This window comes from Littorina saxatilis, linkage group LG3 (assembly GCF_037325665.1).
Source record: "Littorina saxatilis isolate snail1 linkage group LG3, US_GU_Lsax_2.0, whole genome shotgun sequence".
Lineage (NCBI taxonomy): Eukaryota > Metazoa > Mollusca > Gastropoda > Littorinimorpha > Littorinidae > Littorina > Littorina saxatilis.
Genome location: NC_090247.1, coordinates 41,071,653 through 41,092,991, shown reverse-complemented (window position 1 = coordinate 41,092,991; position 21,339 = coordinate 41,071,653). Strand labels below are relative to the sequence as shown.

General features: G+C 43.7%; 1 protein-coding gene across 2 annotated transcripts in view; it reads right to left on the bottom strand.

Moving 5' to 3' along the window:
* Positions 1 to 21,339, bottom strand: part of LOC138962374 (cation-independent mannose-6-phosphate receptor-like) — a 69,727-nt gene that overhangs the window by 27,151 nt on the left and 21,237 nt on the right. For both annotated transcript variants that reach the window (XM_070334170.1, XM_070334169.1), the window contains exons 11-21: positions 15,935 to 16,072; positions 15,204 to 15,375; positions 14,551 to 14,826; positions 12,597 to 12,777; positions 12,193 to 12,363; positions 10,939 to 11,160; positions 10,004 to 10,184; positions 4,673 to 4,978; positions 3,180 to 3,370; positions 2,085 to 2,165; positions 475 to 700 (exon numbers count right to left, since the gene is read on the bottom strand). In XM_070334170.1, coding sequence (XP_070190271.1) covers positions 475 to 700; positions 2,085 to 2,165; positions 3,180 to 3,370; positions 4,673 to 4,978; positions 10,004 to 10,184; positions 10,939 to 11,160; positions 12,193 to 12,363; positions 12,597 to 12,777; positions 14,551 to 14,826; positions 15,204 to 15,375; positions 15,935 to 16,072 — 2,145 coding nt within the window. The remainder of the gene's footprint in view (positions 1 to 474; positions 701 to 2,084; positions 2,166 to 3,179; positions 3,371 to 4,672; positions 4,979 to 10,003; positions 10,185 to 10,938; positions 11,161 to 12,192; positions 12,364 to 12,596; positions 12,778 to 14,550; positions 14,827 to 15,203; positions 15,376 to 15,934; positions 16,073 to 21,339) is intronic.

Sequence of the window (21,339 nt, the reverse complement as noted above, 5' to 3'; positions counted from 1 at the left end):
AGGATTTATTTTATCTCTTCTTTTCAACACAATTCATACAAATCATTTTTTGCAGAACGTTTAACATAATATTAGGAGTTGGATGTTATCGTTTAGTAGCCACAAGAAGTGGTTAGCATAGACTCAAACATGTTGTGTGTGTGTCTCTGTTTGAGTGTATGGGGGAGGGGGTGGTGTGGTCACCCCTCCCACGACCGGCCACCTGCAATGTATGGACAGGTTTGCTATGGCCCAAGGGTGTCCCTTCATGAGAGGGACTGCTGTACCATTTACAATGACAGAAAACCTTGCGATGAATCCCTTTTACATACCATTACAATGACAGAAACCTTGCGATGAATCCCTTTTACATACCATTACAATGACAGAAACCTTGCGATAAATCCCTTTTACATACCATTACAATGACAGAAACCTTTCATCCACATTTAAACCCATTCACATGAGGAGCGTCTACAAAACAACTTGACGTACCAGCCGCCACCGGTGACGACAAAGACTTTAAAGGGGCTCTAGTCTGACAGACCCCCATCTCCTCACAGCCCGTGGGAGGGGTGTGCAGGGGACCGCACACGTTTAGCAGGTAGTTGTACTTGTCTTTGGGGGCGACGTAATTGGAGTCTGATTTTCGCAGAGGTGTCAGGTCGAACTGGTAGTTGAAGAGAGGGTCTGCCACTTTGCATTCGCTTCCTACAGACCTCTGAGAGAGAAAGAGAAAAAGTCAGTGGTATGTAGATTTTGAATCAGCATTGATGCATGTCACATGTAAATGCAGAGGGTGTTTGTACATGATTCTCTGCTAATCTTTATATTAATAATAAAGAAATATCTAAAGTTAAATGGATGCCATTCCATTACTATGAAGGAAACAAGTGTCTTATTTCTTGCTTTTGGGACCAAGAATCACACTTAAAAGATAACTGATCAAAGGTTTTGTGTTGAAGGCACAGTGCAGCTCACAGCCTTCGTTTTGCGTTTTTGTTGCAGCTGAGTGTATTTACAGTTCAAAAATCCTCCTATGGTAGTAAACCAAACCCAAAACTACCCAACGACGACATCTGTGAAGCTCGACAGTTTCTTGTTCATGCGAGTGCATAAATTAACCTAGTTATTACGTGGTGTTTGGTCGGAGTTCGATTCAACTGAGTGATTCCGGCCTCCATTTTGTTTTACACAAACTCATGATGACATCTGACATAGTTTGCTAGTGACGTGTCTTTTTGTGCATGATGTGGTGATCTACCTGATCTAAATTTAGATCCAAAAATAGGTCAAGACCAGCCGGGTCCGAGTACAAAATTAATTCTTAAAAAAATTGCAGTTCTTGACTCTTTGGGTGCAAGTCAATGAAACTTGGTAGTTCTTCTAACGGATAGCTGCCTGAGGTATGACTAAAATCCCCAGCGGCTCCGTGCACCTGGATTTGACAAGTTCAGTACCTTTAAAGGTAGCCTTAAATACAGACAAGGGCACTCTTCTTGAACTGGCAAAAAAAACTAATTACACATGTGTGCACTACCAACGCCTTTTCCTTTTTCTGCCCTTTTTAAACTTCAGGGGTGTGACACAGCCAAAAATCAAGTGAACCTACATATGCAAGTAGAAAGAAGATAACACATACAAACAAGCTTATGCAAGTAGAAAGAAGATAACACATACAAACAAGCTTATGCAAGTAGAAAGAAGACAACACATACAAACAAGCTTATGCAAGTAGAAAGAAGATAACACATACAAACAAGCTTATGCAAGTAGAAAGAAGATAACACATACAAACAAGCTTATGCAAGTAGAAAGAAGATAACACATACAAACAAGCTTATGCAAGTAGAAAGAAGATAACACATACAAACAAGCTTATGCAAGTAGAAAGAAGATAACTTATACAAAACAAGCTTATGCAATTACAGTGGAAACCCTGTTTAAAGACCACCCAAATTGAGACTCCGGCCTTTCAAGACCTCGGTCTAAAAGCTTCTCTGTTCATAACCTCCCTCCATTTAAAAAGTCCGATTTTCTCATTTGTTTAGGTCAAAGGGAGGTTCCACTGTTTTGTAAAAGAAACAATATGGTGAAGGGTTTACCTGCAGGGGACAAGCACTGGGTGTTCTCCACGTGAAGATGTACTCACAGGTCAGGCTCTCGCCATCAAACTGTGGGTTGCTCTGAAATGTATAAACCACATAGTTCCCAGTATTAATCACACAAGCCATTTTCGCACGCTGTGGAATGCCAAAACAACAGCATATTCTTATGCTGAAATTACTTACAGCTTTGTTGAGTTCATAGCATAACAGGTCTTCTCACCCCTCACCCCCCTTCCCCCCCCCAACAAAAATGGAACACACGACCAACCACGAACAAACAAACAACAAGAAGAGCAAACGCTCGATCGAGTCACTTTCGCAGTTCTGAATATTATATGAGGCATCAGATGGACAGGAAGAAATTGCTATTCACAACACAATGAGTCACGTTCACATAAAATTTGAGCCCGGTCACTTTTATAGTTTCCGAGAAAAGCCCAACGTTAAGTTGTGTGTTGCCGAACAGAAAAGGCTAGTTATCTCCCTTGTTTTTCTGATAACGTTCGTAAAAGGCTACAGATGTAAATACTTTGATGTAAAGAATAATCCTACAAAGTTTCAATCACATCCGATGAACTTTGTCAAAGATATAAAATGTCTAATTTTTCCTTTGACGCTGACCTGTGACCTTGAAAAAGGTCAAAGGTCAACGAAACCATCGTTAAAGTGTAGAGGTCATTGGAGGTCACGACTAAACAAAATATGAGCCCGATCGCTTTGATAGTTTCCGAGAAAAGTCCAACGTTAAGGTGGTGTCTACGGACGGCCGGCCGGCCGGACAGACTAACACTGACCGATTACATAGAGTCACTTTTTCTCAAGTGACTCAAAAAACCATCATAGAGAATTTGCCAAAGTTGGAATGTGGTGGCCTTGCACAGTGATATCGTCATATCCGGACAATAAGTAACCCTCTAAACTGAATAAATTCAGCCTTATTTGGTTACACAAATTGATTGCTTATAAGAGAATTCAGGTCAGGGATGACGCCACCATTACCACAAACAGCAAAACATTACTCTGAAATTTGACATTTTTCATGTTTTGAGACAATAAAGCTCACTTGACTAATGCTCACAAAAGTATACTGACCTCAACTTGGGAACAGTAGAAGTTGATGCGCAAGCTGCGGCGGGCTTCCTGTGGAGTGCCTCGGTGGCAGACAGAACCACCGACATATCGCAGAGTGATGGTACCATCGTCAGCAACGATAGGTTTGGACTTGACGTAACCCAGGCCGTACGAGACTGGGCCCCCTAGCTGACACCCACCAATGGGACCGCCTGTCAAATGTGAACAGAAAATAACAATGAGGAAAGAAAGAAGGAGAGCGATAAAGAAAGCAATACCGAAAGATAGAAAGAAAGTCATAAAGTCACAAAGAAAGAAAGAAAGAAAGAACGAAACAAACAAGATGACATCATCTACATTGATTCCATTTCTGATTGAGGAAAGTAAGAAAGAAAGCGATAAAAAAATGATAAAGAAAGAACAAAACAAGAAGGGCAAATCCCATACGACTCACATGCTTGACCTTGACCTTTACATGACCTAAACCTAGCAATGACATCATACACTAAGAACTGCTTTACACATTTTTCCTACCAAAATACATGTGACCTTGACCCAAGGTCAAGGTCATCCAAGGTCATGCAACACAAAGCTGTTAATTCAAGACATAGGAAGTACAATGGTGCTTATTGGCTCTTTCTACCATGAGATATGGTCACTTTTAGTGGTTCACTACCTTATTTTGGTCACATTTCATAAGGGTCAAAGTGACCTTGACCTTGATCATATGTGACCAAATGTGTCTCATGATGAAAGCATAACATGTGCCCCACATAATTTTTAAGTTTGAAACAGTTATCTTCCATAGTTCAGGGTCAAGGTCACTTCAAAATATGTATACAATCCAACTTTGAAGAGCTCCTGTGACCTTGACCTTGAAGCAAGGTAAACCAAACTGGTATCAAAAGATGGGGCTTACTTTGCCCTATATATCATATATAGGTGAGGTATTGAATCTCAAAAACTTCAGAGAAAATGGGAAAAATGTGAAAAATAGCTGTTTTTTAGGCAACATTTATGGCCCCTGCGACCTTGACCTTGAAGCAAGGTCAAGATGCTATGTATGTTTTTTGGGGCCTTGTCATCATACACCATCTTGCCAAATTTGGTACTGATAGACTGAATAGTGTCCAAGAAATATCCAACGTTAAAGTTTTCCGGACGTCCGGACGGACGGACGGACGGACGGACGGACGGACGACTCGGGTGAGTACATAGACTCACTTTTGCTTCGCATGTGAGTTAAAAATGAAAGAAGAAAGAAACCAACAAGATGACATCATCTAACCCCCCTCCCCGCCCCACAAGGCTGGTTACAGTTGAGTCTATTTCTGATTGATACTGTTGCAACTGTCAACATCACAGATGAAGAAAGGAAGAAACAGCCAACTGACCAGACAGAAACACACACACACAAACAGCTAGCCAGCCAGCCAGCCAGCAAGTGAGCAAGCCAACGAGCCAGCCAGCCAGCCAGCCAGCCAGGTATCCAATAAAAAAAAACACACAGTCACCTGGGCAGGTAAAGCCAGCAGGTACATTGACAGGGCGACAGACGTTGATGAGGTAGTGCAAGTGCTTGAAAATTGTCCGCGAATCCTGCACGTAGAAGTTGCCCGTGACCTTGGCTAGTGGCGTAAGGTCGTATTGTCTCCCGGCCCTATCCTGAACCATGCAGTCCACCTGCTGTCGGGGACACGAGATGGGAGTCTCCAGACGGAACAGGTACAAGTAGCCCACCTGGCTGACGAAGGTGATGTTGGCTGTCTCATCCGCCTCCAGGTTGCAGGCCAGCTCTATCTGCACCTTTGCTTGATTGCCTGATAGGAGATACAGCCAGGGATTAGATTAGATTAGATCGGGCTGGATTGGATTAGACTGGGTTAGTATAGATGAGATTGGAATTAGATTATGTTCGGTTTTATTGCATTAAACTGGATTGGATTCACTTAGAACAGGTGAAGTCAGGTCATATTAACAATGAGATGAGATGAGATGAGATGAGATGAGATGAGATTACAATAGATGAGGTTACTTAGTAGGTTAGGTTAGGTTAGGTTAGACTAGGAGAGGTGAGGTGAGGTGAAGTGAGGTGTGGTAGAAGAAGGAGAAAGAAATACGAAATATTTTTTGAATTTGGAAAAAGTACAAGCCCAAAATAATGTGATGACACATGTGAGGGCAAGTAATGGTGATATTGTTGATGATCAATTTCTTGTGTTGAATGAACAAGTGCAGTATTATAAATGTTTGTATGGTAAAAGTCCAGAAAGTCAGGAACGCATCAGGGCAGAAGCAAAGGAATTTTGTGATGAAGAAGAATTGGTTAAATTAACGAACGAAGATAGTAATGTATGTGAAGGGATGTTGACGGAAGCAGAGGTGGCAGCAGCATTAAAGATGATGAAAAATGGTTCATCACCTGGAAGTGACGGACTCACTACAGAGTTTATTAAAATGTTTTGGAATAGATTAAAGAGCATGATTACAGACTCGTTTAATGAAGCCTTTCGTAATAATAATTTGTCTTTTACGCAAAAACAAGGAATAATTAAGTTATTACAAAAAAGTACAGAATTACCCAGGGAAGACCTTAATAATTGGCGTCCAATTACCCTACTTAATACAGATTATAAGATCTTGGCAAAGGTTTTAAATCAGAGATTGAGTTCGGTTATTTGTAAGTTAGTAAATGAAGATCAAGTTGGTTACATAAAAGGAAGGAATATTGGAACCGTGATTCGTACAATAGATGACGTAATAGAGTATTTAAATCGAACGAATAAGTCTGGGTTTATATTGGCCCTTGACTATCGTAAAGCGTTTGATTCCATTTATAAGGAATTTATGATAGAAGCATTTAGATCATATGGTTTTGGTGAAGATTTTCAAAAATGGGTTAAGCTTTTAATGACAGACACTTTTAGTAGTATTAATCACGGAGGGTGGATTTCAGAACCGTTTCCCTTGAAGTGTGGTATAAGACAAGGTTGTCCATTTTCACCCCTGGCCTTTATATTGGCGGTGGAAATACTTGCCATTAAAATTAGGAAAAGTGATATAACGGGTGTTGAATTACCCTCAAAGGTGGGCGAGGAGAGTGCCCTAAAAATTAAACAGTTAGCAGACGATACAACAATATTTTTACAGAACAGTGGTGATGTCTTTAAAGTTAAAGATATAATAATACAGTTTGCAAAGTTTTCAGGACTGACCCTGAATGTTAATAAAACCAAAATAATGAAAATTGGACAGCATTGTGGTCAGCAAAAGTTGCCCTTTGAGTGCACAGAGAAGATTAAGATTTTAGGTATATATTTCGTAAATAATGATAGAGCAATAACTGTTGAACAGAATTGGGTATTAAGAGTTCAGAAGATTAAGAAGTTGATTAAGATATGGAGTCGACGAGATTTAAGGATTCACGGTAAAATTGTAATAATCAAATGTTTTTTTATTTCACAGCTAGTATTTGTGATGCAGACGATTGGATTGCCAGATCGGGTTTTGACAGAGTTAAATAGATTGTTTTATAAGTTTATTTGGCAGAGAAAGTGTTCGAATAAAAAAGCATTTGAAAAAGTGAAAAGAAAAGTACCGTAAAAGTCGACCTATAAGCCGCGACTTTTTTTTCCTAAATGGACCCCTGCGGCTTATAAGGCGGTGCGGCTTATGAATGACTTTTTCTGAATCAGTGGCGTGTATCCGACTTCGCTCAGTGACCTAGTTTCCGGAAGTTGGATCGCCGCTGTGTAATGGCCTTGAATCAGCTGTGTTTACCTCAATTCACTCACTCACCTTCTTTTCGGAAGTTTGAAGCATGACAATAACTCACACAGTAATGGGTTGGCATACACCGGTTTTGATCGATCACTTCGCATTGCTACTACAGAGAACAGCAACACGCACATCTCCTAAAACAAAGCAACGTACAACTGACCACGATGCCGAAAACACGGAGGCAGGCCTATGATGCAGCCTACAAACTTGCTGCCATAGACTTGGCTGTTGAAAAAGGCAATCGCGCTGCTGCTCAACAAATCGGCGTCAATGAAAGCATGATTAGGCGTTGGCGAAAGCAACGAGGCGAACTTGTGAAATGCAAGAAATCCACAAAAGCATTCCGTGGTTGCAAGGCACGCTGGCCACAATTAGAAAACGAAATGGAGGACTGGGTCAACACACAACGTGCGGATGGTCGCGGTGTTTCAACTGTTCAGCTTCGTCTGAAAGCACGCACCATTGCAACACGTCTGAAGATAGACGACTTCAAAGGCGGTCAATCTTGGTGTTGCCGATTTTTGAGGCGCAAAGGTCTGTCACTGCGTGCACGTACAACTTTGTGCCAACAGCTGCCGCCAGACTTCCAGGAGAAAATGATGTCATTTCGAAACTACGCACAAGAGCAGGTAGCTGAGAATCTGATTGGCCCACAGAACATAATAAATATGGATGAGGTTCCGTTGACCTTTGACCTTCCATTGACACGCACAGTAAACAAAAAGGGCGAGTCTTCTGTGGCACTGAAAACAACGGGACATGAAAAAACACACTTCACCTGTGTTTTGTCGTGCACGGCTTCGGGTGAAAAGCTTCCGCCGATGGTGATTTTCAAGCGAATCACAATGCCGAAAGAAAAGTTTCCGAGGGGGATCGTCGTGCAGGTTAACAAGAAGGGGTGGATGGATGAGAAGATGATGGACACCTGGCTGACAGAATGCTATGGGAAAAGGCCAGGGGGTTTCTTCCGTCGCACTAAAGCTCTGTTAGTCATGGACAGCATGCGTGCACACATCACTGAGAAGGTCAAAAAGTCAGTCACTGCCACCAACTCCATCATCGCTATCATCCCGGGTGGCACAACAAAGTACCTGCAACCCCTCGATATCAGTGTGAACCGGCCCTTCAAAGTGGTGATGAGGGATGAGTGGGAGAGGTGGATGGTGGATGGCGAGAAATCATTCACAAAGACTGGCCGCATGCGTAGAGCAACCTTTGCAGATGTGTGCCAGTGGGTCCTGAAAGCTTGGGATGCCGTCAAAAAGTCAACGATCATCAACGGCTTCAGAAAGGCTGAGATCATCACTGGAGCAGACGACGCGACAGACAACACGACAGCCACTGACAGTGAGGCCGAGAGTGACACTTCCGGTGACTCTGTGCCAGAAGCCATTCTGAACTTGTTCATCTCCGACACTGAGGAGTCCGACTTCAGCGGATTTTCAGCATCAGATGTTGAGTGATTTACAGAACTAACTACAGGTGCTGTGTGCAGGACGAGAGGACAGTTTGATAGTCCAGAGTTCTGTGAATCACTCAACATCTGATGCTGAAAGTAAAGTGCAAAACTGACAAGTTAGCCGGTTCGTTTTTGTGTGTGTGTGTGTTTTTTTCGTTGACTTTCGATGTTTCTTGACTTGAACTTTGCTTCTAGGCGCGGCTTGTATGCCGGAGCGGCTTGTGTATGGATTTTTCTGAATTTTTTTTAAAAATCGGGGGTTGCGGCTTATACCCAGGTGCGTCTTATAGGTCGACTTTTACGGTAATGGAGAAAGAAATAAGTGAAGGTGGGTTGAAAATGCTAAATGTGCACAGGATGCAAGAGTCTTTTTATTTACAATGGGTCGGACGTTTGTATGAAGAGAAGGGAGCAAATTGGACGTTTATACCACTATGGTTTCTGGGACATGTTGTTTCAGGGTATGGTTGTTTTGATTTGAATGTTAAACCGAGTAAGGAATTGAATTTGACAATGATTGGAAGCCCATTTTGGCAGAGGGTAGTGTGGACACATTTGAGTTACAAGCGTAGGATGGAACATGATAAGATTGATGTAAACAGTTTTTATAAACAGATTTTGTGGAGTAATGATTTGATTCGGTATAAAGGGAAAATGTTGTTTTATTTGTATTGGAAAAATGCTGGGATTGAACGAGTAAGTGATTTGTTTATAGTGGAAGAAAAGAGATTGAAGTCAGCAGCAGAGGTATATATACAAATTGGAAAGAATAATGCAAATATTTTATTGGATTATTGGGCATTAATAAACGCATTACCCAAAGTATGGATTAATTGGATTGAAAATAAACATATTATTGTCCAGATGGATAAGCAATTGTTTGATGGTAGCCTGTATATGATAAAAATAAGCCAAATACGAAAAATGATAGAAAAGAAAAGTGTAGATACTGCTGTAGAAAAACCTTGTGTATATAATTTTTGGTTGAGGAAGTTTGGTGTACAAGTAGATAAGGAAATTTGGACACTTGCCCATGTTTCCAAAGAAGTGAGGTTAAGAGAATTGCAATGGAAAATCTTACATAACATATATCCAACAAATATTTTATTATGTAAAATGCAAGTCAGGGAGAATAACAGATGTTGTATTTGTTGGACGGAAGTTGATTTTGTTGAACATTTCTTTTATGAGTGCATACCGGTAAAGTTGTTCTGGACGAAGATAGAAAACTGGATAGAGGAAAAGGCTGGATTGAGGGTTAATTTTAAGATGCAGGATATAATATTTGGCTATCAAGACACAAGTTGTTGTAAAAAGATGAGAAATTTTGTAAATCACGTAATATTAATTGGGAAAATGTGTATTAGTATTTTTAGAAAGACAACTTGTCAGGGATCAGTGTTCGTAATTTTCGAGTTTCAAATATTAAGTAGAAAATTTGATTTGTAAATATAAGGAATATTTCCACACAAAAAAAAAAAAAAAAAAGAAAAAAAAAAGAGGTGTGGTGAGGAGAGGTGAAGTGAAATGAGATTTGATTTGATTCGATTCAAGGCAGGCAGACAGGTGGACACACAAACAGTCACAGCACATACATCAAACCAACCAAAGCTTTGTCTGAGTCCAGAGTAGGTGACCATGATGTTCTTTTCCTCCATAAACTCCAGATCGACTGACTCCGCCACAGCTAAGGCCACAGTACCCGATGACTTCACTTCACAGACGCTTGTGCTTTTACCCATGATTGGAGTACAGCTTGGAGAAGGCACTGCTCCACAGATGTTGAGCTACAAAGGTAACAAAAAGAAGGATAAGATCTCATATAATCCTGTGAGGTTACCTCATGAAAATTCGGGCTGCTTCCTCAATGGGGAAAGCGAGTCTACGGTTCTACCCATTTTTTTTCTTTTTCCTGCTTGCAATGTATTCATGTTTTCAAGCCCTGAGACTTTCGCTGTGAACTTGGGTGAGCATGCGTGCACACGGGGGTGTTCGGCCACCAAGGAGAGACTGCAAAAAGTTGACTCACCGAACGTGGGCATCGAACCCATGCTGATAGCAACAACTGGTTTTGAAAGGGCTGGTTGTGTGTATGGGTATCGTAGTGATATAAAGATCTCTAGCTTCTTATAACAGTCAGATGAATAGTCATTACTGAAAAATAGTCTTATCATAATCATTACTTGATATTCTTAACAGAATATGCTATCAAGTCTAGATTCTGTACAGGCATTCATTTATTTGCATACTGTAGATGCGAAACAAGCAACAGTGCTCACTTTATTTGTATTTCTTCATGCCTGAACCTACTTCTGCTTCCAAAATAACTCTTTCGTACTACCAGTTAGGACTTGCACAATAGAAAAGCTATTTATTAAAATAATGATCATTATCATTATTAGCTCTGGGGGCCAGCAACGTTGCTGCGGTGGACTGCGGACTTCGCCCTACAGACCGGATTGAAGATTTAGCATGATTGGGAACACAAAAGAAGCAGAATTATTTTTAGTATACTACACAATTTAAAAGTTAGAGACTAACCCTAAAGGTGCGAGACTTGTCGGGAGTCTGTGCAGTGTAGAAGCTACCGTTGCTCTTGTTGAGAGTCTGCAGGCTGTAGGTGTAGTTGTTGTCAGTAATTGCGCAAGCTCCCGCTGAGCTGCCTCCACTGTCTGTCTCTTTTAGTGCACAGGCTGCGCTCGTATCCCAGATGATCTCGTACGAGCAGGGGCCAACTTTCCTGGGAACGCCCGGGCCTCTTGACTTAGGAAGTTAAAGAAAGAAAGAAAAAAATTCAAATTAATCATTCAATCAGTTATTCAATATTTTTCTGAAAATCCGACTTTTCAAACAATTACTTTCTATCACATATGAGCAAATGTTCTCTGTCTGTCCTTACAAACCCAACATTATTTTATAATCAGCGGATGCACTGTCAACTGACAAACAGATACACACCGTGACCTAACAGACACCTATTAAACCAGTCTATTCGTGGTTATATTGTTCATGTTTCGGTGAGTACATTTTCATTGTTATCTTGTACTTATGTATTGATTAAACATGGGAATTTCCTTCTTTAAGTCATGTGACATCAGAGTCCAACAAAAACTCATATTTAGACGGCTAGCCGAGACTACAAAAAAGAGTGCACGTTTGTGTGTATTCAATCGTAAAAAATTAAATCAAATCTTTCACGGTCTTGGAGGAACACTGTCTGTCTCGATCTGTGTAAAATGCCGAGCAACCATCAAAATCGATTAATTGATTAATATACTTACCCAATTCTCATAAATGCATTGACTTTAATCTCACATGCTAGATGTCGAAACACTACTCAAATTACCTGCCCTTGAAAGGGTGGTAACCAAGCTAAAAAACAGACGCCATAGCCGAATTCAATAAAAAGGACAGGTCTCACCAAAAGAAAGGCGAACAGGTAAAGGCCCCCCCAAGCCCGTATCGTCACAAAGACGAGGGCTAGGGAAAGCCAAGTGAGCAGTCAAATTCCGCATGTCTGACGTGTGTCGTCAAAAGTCGAGAATAATCATTCCGGATGCTGGCGCTCACGTGGTGCCCGGGGGGGTTATGGGTAACCAAGTGGGTTCAGGGCATAGCAACGGCTATGGCGTCTGTTTTTTTAGCTTGGTTACCACCCTTTCAAGGGCAGGTAATTTGAGTAGTGTTTCGACATCTAGCATGTGAGATTGAAGTCAATGCATTTATGAGAATTGCGGAAAGAATATGTAATTTAATCAACGTTAACTATCAAAACAGCCGAGAGTGAAACCCTACCTGCTGCCCCTCTATACAGATGAAAGAGATGGTGATGTTGTAGCGAGCACCAGCCCCCCCATCTGGACACTGAGCGCCATCAGTGTACACCAGAGATACGTAACTATCGCGAGCCACATTCAGTTTGGGTCGAGTCTTAGCCTGGCCGAGGTTTCCGATAGCTACCGACTCCTGCAAGATAAAAAACAACTGCCTTAGATGCTGTGAAAAATAACAATAAAAGATATATCCATGTTGATCTATTTTAACACACACATGCACATATGTGCACGCACGCATGCGCGCACACACACACACACACATTCACACCCACACATTCAACCCACCACACACACACACACACACACACACACACACACACACACACACACACACACACACACACACACACACCACATACACACCTGCAAATTCTGTGAATTGATGGAGGTCACACAAGCAGCAGCATTCAGGTCACATCCGGTGGATGTAATGCCGTGGATAGGAGCCAGCGACCGGCAGACGTTGATGTAGAACTTACGCTGCTGGGAGGGGACGCTATCATCCAGAACAACCCAGTTTTCACCTGAGGCTGATTTGGACAGACTGAAAGAAAGAGCAGTAAGCTTCAAATCAAACCAAACACTTTAAAGTTCAGTCAAGAAAGCTTAGTACAGTAAAATCTCTTTCTTAAGAATCTCACCTGAGGCTGAATTAGACAGACTAAAAAAAAGAGCAGTAAGCTTCAAATCAAACCAAACACTTTAAAGTTCAGTCAAGAAAGCTTAGTACAGTAAAGTCTCTTACTTCAGAATATCCATTATAGGACTCTCCCCACATGAAACCCTAATTTTCTCAGACTTTCACTTAGTTGAGTCATTCAATTGACCATTACAACTCTCTCTGTTCTAAGAACTACACTCAATCATTTTTATATTTAGTCAAGTTTTGACTAAATATTTTAATGTAGAGGGGGGAATCGAGACGAGGGTCGTGGTGTATGGCAAGTGTGTGTGTGTGTGTGTGTCTGTCTGTCTGTGTGTGTGTGTAGAGCGATTCAGACCAAACTACTGGACCGATCTTTATGAAATTTTACATGCGAGTTCCTGGGATTGATATCCCTGAACGTGTTTTTCATTTTTTTGATAAATGTCTTTGATGACGTCATATCCGGCTTTTCGTGAAAGTTGAGGCGGCACTGTCACGCTCTCATTTTTCAACCAAATTGGTTGAAATTTAGGTCAAGTAATCTTCAACGAAGCCCGGACTTCGGTATTGCATTTCACCTTGGTGGCTTAAAAATTAATTAATGACTTTGGTCATTAAAAATCGGAAAATTGTAAAAAAAAATAAAAATTTATAAAACGATCCAAATTTACGTTCATCTTATTCTCCATCATTTTCTGATTCCAAAAACATATAAATATGTTATATTTGGATTAAAAACAAGCTCTGAAAATTAAATATATAAAAATTATTATCAAAATTAAATTGTCGAAATCAATCTAAAAACACTTTCATCTTATTCCTTGTCGGTTCCTGATTCCAAAAACATATAGATATGATATGTTTGGATTAAAAACACGCTCAGAAAGTTAAAACAAAGAGAGGTACAGAAAAGCGTGCTATCCTTCTTAGCGCAACTACTACCCCGCTCTTCTTGTCAATTTCACTGCCTTTGCCATGAGCGGTGGACTGACGATGCTACGAGTATACGGTCTTGCTGAAAAATGGCATTGCGTTCAGTTTCATTCTGTGAGTTCGACAGCTACTTGACTAAATGTTGTATTTTCGCCTTACGCGACTTGTTTTTAGATCTTATAGCAGAGGTATCACTGTATTCCAATCTAGGCTTCTCCATAGACACGTTTACAAGTCAATTTCTGTAAACTTTTAGCCCAAGGGGACTTGAAATCGATGAGAGGCAATTTACGTACACAAGTTAACAGAAATAACAAGACATCATGAAATGAATGATAAATGCATATACAAACGAAAAGACAGACTGAGAGAGAAAGGAATTAAAAACCAGCTTTCTGCTAGAACAGTCGATGCTGAACATCACTGTGTTGGTTGACATGATATAAACCGGTAGGCGGTGATTATGGTGCTTGATTTTATACAATCACTGTAGAATAACATGGTGATTTAAAAATCTGTGACATATTCAACAGCTGACCATGTTATGGAAAAAAAAAGTACAATGAAAAGACAACTTTAACATCAGACAGACATGACATACAGACAGACACGCAGACCAACAGACAGACAGACAGACAAATGAAAAGATCTCGATAAAACAACAGGTAAAAAAAGGCACGCGCACTCTCTTGCTCACTCCATCCCCTAACACACACACTCACACATGTACACCCTCACCTGGACAAGTCATACTGTTTCCCATTTTCGTCCTCCACCACACACTCAATTGGTTGAGTGGGACAGGCAAATGCTGTCAGCCATTTGAAGCTATAGGTGTGATTTCGCTCTGCCAAGAACTCCGGACTTCCCGCGCCTGCTTCTGTGTCGCAGATGAATGCAATCTCTGTCTCACGCAAATTCTGATCGTGGTATTGCTCTCCATTGGTGTAGGTGAGGTTCAAGACGCCATTGAAGTATTCCAGGTTCTGACTGGGTTCTCCTGTTTTGAACTCTCTGCAAGACAAGCGCAGTTTTCAGTAAAGGGGGTTTCCATTGTACTCCTTTACATATTTGTTCCTTTACATATTTCACTGAACATCATGTGCCATGCTTTTGAACTTATCCTTACCATCCTGATGAAGTCAGCGACTGTCTGACAAAAATTTGATACAGAATTTACGAAAACTGGTTGTTGTGTTTTGTTTTAGTTTTGATACATATTTCAGTGTAACAAATTCTTCAAGTCTTCCCTTGCTTTACTTTCCAAGGCACAAGACTCAATCTTCAAACAAGCAAGACAAACTGAATCATTTTCGGTATATTTTCACCACAACCTAAAACTTCAGAATACAAATTTACCTATGAAAAGGATTACAGAATGTATTACTTACTGTGAGCCATCCTTTTTAACCTGGCACACTGCAGCATTGTCATGCGGAGCATCTTTGCAGTGCTGTCCTCCGATCTTGTCACACACATTGATATAGTAGTCATAATCCCCAACAGAGACTTTGTACCCATCTCCACTTTTCTTCGTCAAACCGCTAAGGTCAAAACTGTACCCTAGAAAACAAAGAGAAAGCAGTTTTTGTGGTCAATATACATTTTGAATACTGTTGTCCTGCATACCTAAACTCTGCTTTATTTTTTTTCACGCATGAAATATATGTCTACTTTCTGAAAAAAAGTTGTTTCTCATTCTTATTTTAAAGTTGTACCTCTGATGTATATCTGTAACATGATCAGAGATACACTGTTGTTTTCGTTCACAGTTTACATGGTGGTCTGCGTGTTTGAAACTATTGACATTTAGGTCTATCACAGTAGAGCTAATAAAAAAAATCCATTTTTTCACACTTATTACTGAACTTCAAATCTTGTTAGAAGAAAAGCTTGATCTTTAAAAAGTTACAAATCTTGTCCCAGGGGATGAGACAGAGAAAGTGAGGGAGACAGAGCGAGAAAGAGAGGGAGACAAACAAAGAGCAGAGAGAGAGAGAGAGAGAGAGAGAGAGAGAGAGAGAGAGAGAGAGACACACACACACACACACACACACACACACACACACACACACACACACACACACAATCAGACAGATAGACAGATGAATGCTCTACTAACCAGCCTGTTCGTCTACAACAGTGCAGTCTTTCCCATGCTGGTGAGACATGGGACAGGCAGCAGCTGTGTACCACTCAAAACGGTACATACACCCATCCAGCGACTTTTCAATCAATGCTGGACCACTTTCCAAAGCCCCTGAAATGTAAATACATGCGTTTGCATAAAATAAAAGCATTCTTCAGCATTCATATTTGCTGAAGAGTAAATATACTTACCTGCAAAAAGAGTTGTCTTCAGAATTCAGATTTGCTCAAAAGTAAATATACGTATCTATTAAAAAAAAGCAGTCTTCAGCAATCACAGTTTCTGAAATGTAAACATACATGTCTATTACAAGAGCAGTCTTGAGTATTCACTTTTGCAAAGCAACACTAATGTTTTCTTTTCTTCTTCTTCTTCTTCTGCGTTCGTGGGCTGAAACTCCCACGTACACTCATGTTTTTGCACGAGTGGAATTTTACGTGTATGACCGTTTTTACCCCGCCATTTAGGCAGCCATACGCCGCTTTCGGAGGAATGTTTTCTTTTGATTTGGGTCATGAATGTATTGTATGATTTTTATCAAAAATGAACAGGAAGTGCCATGGAAGTAATTTCCCTTTTTTGTCTCATTTTGTTCAGAAAGCACGCATTTTCCTCTTCACAATTATCAATGTGACCATGTTAAAAACATTTTAAAAAAAAGAACTAAAGCTATGCCCTCACAGAAGGTTATTCACCAGGATACATCAGGGTTAACTTTGCGTAATTCAACGTTCCGTGCAAAGCTCATAACAGCTGTATACAGTGGAACCCCCCTTTTAAGACCTCCAAAACTCTGAGAAAATCAGGTCTTACAAAGCAGAGTCTTAAAATGCGGGTACATTTACAGAGGTTATGAACAGAAAGTCTGAGAAAACAAAGTCTAAAATTGGGCGGTCTTAAATGGGGCAGTCTTAAATGGAAAATTTCCTAAATAAATTATCATTTAATTAATATACTTACCCGAATCACATTAGCATTGAGTCACCTGAGATGCTTATCACTGAAAAACGCTTACCCGGCTAAAGAATTTAAAGGGAAGCAACCCCATCACCAAAACGAAAGTGAAAGTAGCTTTGGTAATGGGCCAGTACACCGGGAGTTACCTCCCATACGGGTGTATGCCACGTCACTTCCTCTAGGAACACGTGCCTATTATCATACGGCTTTAAAAAATCTTAAAACCATAAGCGGGGCAGGTGGGAGGGAATACAGTATGTGATTCGGGTAAGTATATTAATTAAATGATAATTTATTTAGGAAATTTTCCATTTAATATCATATTCTTACTCCGAATCACATTAGCAGATAACATCAACAAGGCGGTGGGCTAGAAATGAATCAAAACTCACCATCAAGTTCTGGACAGGAACTGGCCTGCTGCTATGAGCGCTGGAAGGCCTCTGGAGCCATCCTGTCGAAGAGCTGTGACGTCCCGAAGATAAAAGTTTATGAAAACATCTTCGGAACGCCAATACGCAGTTGTCAGCACCTCCTCTAGACGTCTGGAGCGCAGAACTGCCAGAGAGGATGCCCACGCCCTCGTCTCATGGGCTCGGGCCGAGTCAAGTGGCAAGGAGGGCATAACCCCCCCCCTCTTTGTGCGCCTCCACTCATAAGCCTGCTTGATGAGCGAGGACACCCACCGGGCCAACGTTACCTTCGACAAATCTTTCTCGCGCCTAGTAAGGAGAGAGATAAACAACAACTTCTGAGAACTAGACCGAATCGGCTGAGTCCGGGCTAAGTACAGACGAAGTGCCCTCACAGGGCAATTGACCGAATCGGGGTCGCCCGGGGCCAACGCGCTGGTCAGAGCCTTAACTCTAACCAGCGGAGAGGCCTGCCCCGGAGACTGATTCTTGGCCAGGAAATCAGGCCGGAAACGCAAAGATGCGGAACCGTCCGGCTCAAAGGAGATATCTCCAGGCTGACCCGACAGGGCGTGGACCTCGCTACCCCGTCGGGCCGTAGCCAACAAAAGGAGAAACAGCGCTTTGCGAGTGACATTGAACAGACTGGCCTCGCTTAAAGGCTCAAAATCCGCAGAACGAAGGAATTCCAGGATTAAAAACAAGTCCCACTTGGGAGCGGGCAAACGAGCTTTAGCTTCCTTAAGAGCAGCCCCTTTAATGACTGCAGCTATAACGCCCCCGACTCGAACAGAACGACCAATCTGCTGAAGAGTCGCCGAGATAGCGGAGCGCCGGACCCTCAACGAGGAGACTGAGGCGCCCTGTGAAGACATGAAAGAGAGGTGGTTAGCGACCTGAATAGAGCGCGGAGCCACCGAACTCACCCCTCTAGCTGAACACCAGGCAGTCCATGCCTTCCAGTGGGAAGCATAAACTGAAGAGGTGGACGCTCTATGCGAGCGAGCCACCAAGTCCAGAGTCAAAGACGACGCCCCAGAGCGCTTCAGCGAGTCCCGAACAACTTCCACACGTGAAGCTTCAGAAGACTGGGCTCCTCGTGTGGAATGCCTGTTCGGGGCTGCACTAGTTCCCCTCGCACGAGTGCGAGAGGAATGGGGGGCCCTTGGGCAAGCCGAAGAAGATCTGGAAACCAGACCTGCGACGGCCACAGAGGAGCGACCAGAAGAAGAAGGGCCGGCTCCTCCATCTCCGCTTTCCGGATTACTCGGCTGAGTAACGGAAAGGGAGGAGTCTGAAGATCTGTATGTGCCCCCCAACCCTCCCTGGACGCATCTGTAAAGAGGTCCAGGTCGGGGAGGGGCACGACGATCGGAACACCTCTGCAGACCCACTCCGTGTGCAACCACGGAAGGGTCGCAGACTGGAACCATCCCTGCAAAGGGATGAGGGCGTCCCAGTCCACCAGAGGAGAGTCCACAAACGGCTTCAGCGCGAACTGAAGCGGACATTTGTGGACCCGGCCCAGTGAAACCAGAAGAGCCATAGACTCCATCTGCCCCAAGATGGAGGCGAGCGAGCGGATGGAAGCCATCAGGAGAGGTAAAGTGGAGCGAATCTGAGCTTGGAGCTTGTCCACCCTTCTCTGAGAAGGCTGGACAGTCCAAGCGACCGTGTCGAAAGACATCCCCAGATAAGTGAATGTCTGTGACGGGGTCAGCTCCGACTTTACCCGGTTGATCGAGAACCCCAACCAGTTGGATTCTCGAAGAACCGTCAGGGTATCCTGCGAACAGCCGCTCTGGGACTGGTTCATGATGAGCCAGTCGTCCAGATAAGCCCGCAGACGGATACCCTGGGACCTCACCAGTGCACAGACCTGTCTCACCACCATGGTGAAAATCCACGGTGCGAGAGACAGCCCGAAAGGGAGTGCGCGAAACTGGTAGATCTGATCTCCCCACCGGAAACGAAGCCATTTCCGGTCGGTCGGATGCATAAGAATGTGAAAGTATGCGTCCGTGAGATCGATCGAGGTCACCCAGTCTCCTGGGCGGAGAGAGTCTCGGACAGAGGCTGGCGTCTCCATCTTGAATTTTATCTCCCTCAAGAAAGTATTGAGGAGAGATAAATCCAACACGGGACGCCATCCTCCTGATGCTTTGGGAACAGCGACCAGACGCCCGTAAAATCCCAGGGAGCTGTGGACCCGAACTCTCTCCACCGCGCCCTTCTGCTCCAGGGAGGCAATTTCCGACTGCAAGACGGAACGTGCTTCCTGCGAGAAGGGGGGCTTGAACCGCGGAGGCACTCGGGTAAGAGGCGCCTTTTCCTCCCGCCAGAGTAGACGGAAGCCCGAACTCACCACTCCCACAATCCATTGGCTGTCTACTACCGACATCCAACGAGAAAATGCCCGGGAGGGGCCTCCCGCCATCACCAAGGTGGAGGGCGGGAGGGAGGTGAGATCGGGAGCGCTTCATTGGGGGTGTGGCTTACTTCCAGAGCCGCCACGCCCCCTCCCCGATGCCGTCCTCTTCTTCCCACCACGAGCGGCCGGCGAAGCCTGCCGCTTCTGAGCTGGCTTGGGGTTAGACGATGTCTGAGCCTGCTTCTGTTTAGAAGGCTGAGACTGTTTCACCCCCTTCAGAGTGTAGTCAAGGAACTGACTGTCCTTGTTTGACTGAATCTCCTTCTGTCTGGCATCCAGTGCCAGTGGACAGAAGAGAGACTCCTCTGAGACCGGGGAGACTCTCAAGGTCTCCCTAGTAGCCAGCTCCGTGAATTGGGACTGCGAGAGGAAGAGATCCCTCCTGCAGAGTACCGCTTGGGTGTACTGCAGGGAGGAAAGACGCAATTGTTCCTCATTGACCTTGGCCAATGCGGTCAAAAGCGCAGAGACATCGTCCGCATTCTGTTCTTCACTGAGAGTGAAAGGAACTAGCGAATCGGTCAATGCCCGAGACAGAGCCCGAACGAGAGTCTCCGCAATGGAGGACAGTTCGATCTGCCGACGTCCAACCTCCTCAGCAGAGAGGAGGGAAGCCTCGGAAACCGGCAAAACCGAATCACGCTTGATCGGTTTAGTCAGAAGAGGCAGCAATTCCCGGGAAACCGGAAGGGTAGCCCTAGGGAGTGCAAAAGACGCCAGCCAATTCTGGCTCTGATTGGGCATGCCAAGCTTCCTATTGGCCGTAGGCACGAAGGAAGAGGCTTGGGCAGCTGAAGCCACCCACTGCTGAGCTGATTCCGGAACTGGACCAAAAGGAAGCAGTAACGGAACAGGCACTGGCCGAATACCACTCCCCGCATGTGCTGGACGAACCAGTGAATGCGAAAGTTGGTAAGCCACTGACGGAGACTCGGCGAACCGGAAGGAAGAAACATCCTCCTGTGCCGGCCGGAAGTCCGCCATGGCAGAAGGAACGAATGATGCGGAAGAGTCCGCAGCCACCACCCCTTCAGGAAAATAACGAGACGTTACTTCCGCCGCGACGTCAAGAACAGACTTGAGCTTCGACGGAAACACGCCCCGCGACTCCTCGCTGACCACTGATGGAGCATCAGAATAGTCACACGTGGAACCATGACCGAAGTCACCAGTTCCGGAAGCAGAAGCATGCCCTGGCAAACCGCAAACCGGAAAAGCCTGAGCACTAACGTCATCCTGCCGCCCAAAACCCTGTGAAGGTAAAGGGTAAGCAGGACGACCATCCGCAAAAACCGGAGCTGGATGAGCTGACGTCACTCCCCCGACTGAGTGGAGTGATGCCTGCTCAAGCCTAGGCGCTTGAAAGCCGGAAGGCGCACGCTGTAATCCACTATCTGGTATCCGGAAGGAACCACCAGAAGAGGAAGAAGCGTTTCCGGCCGAAACCGGAAGTGTAGTCAACGGAACCGCAAAATGCGGAAGTGAAGACTGCACTGGTTGACTTCGCGATCCGGAAGGACCGGAAGTCAGTGAATACTCCATCCTGCCGCGACCGCCGTAGCGTGCCGGAGCGGACG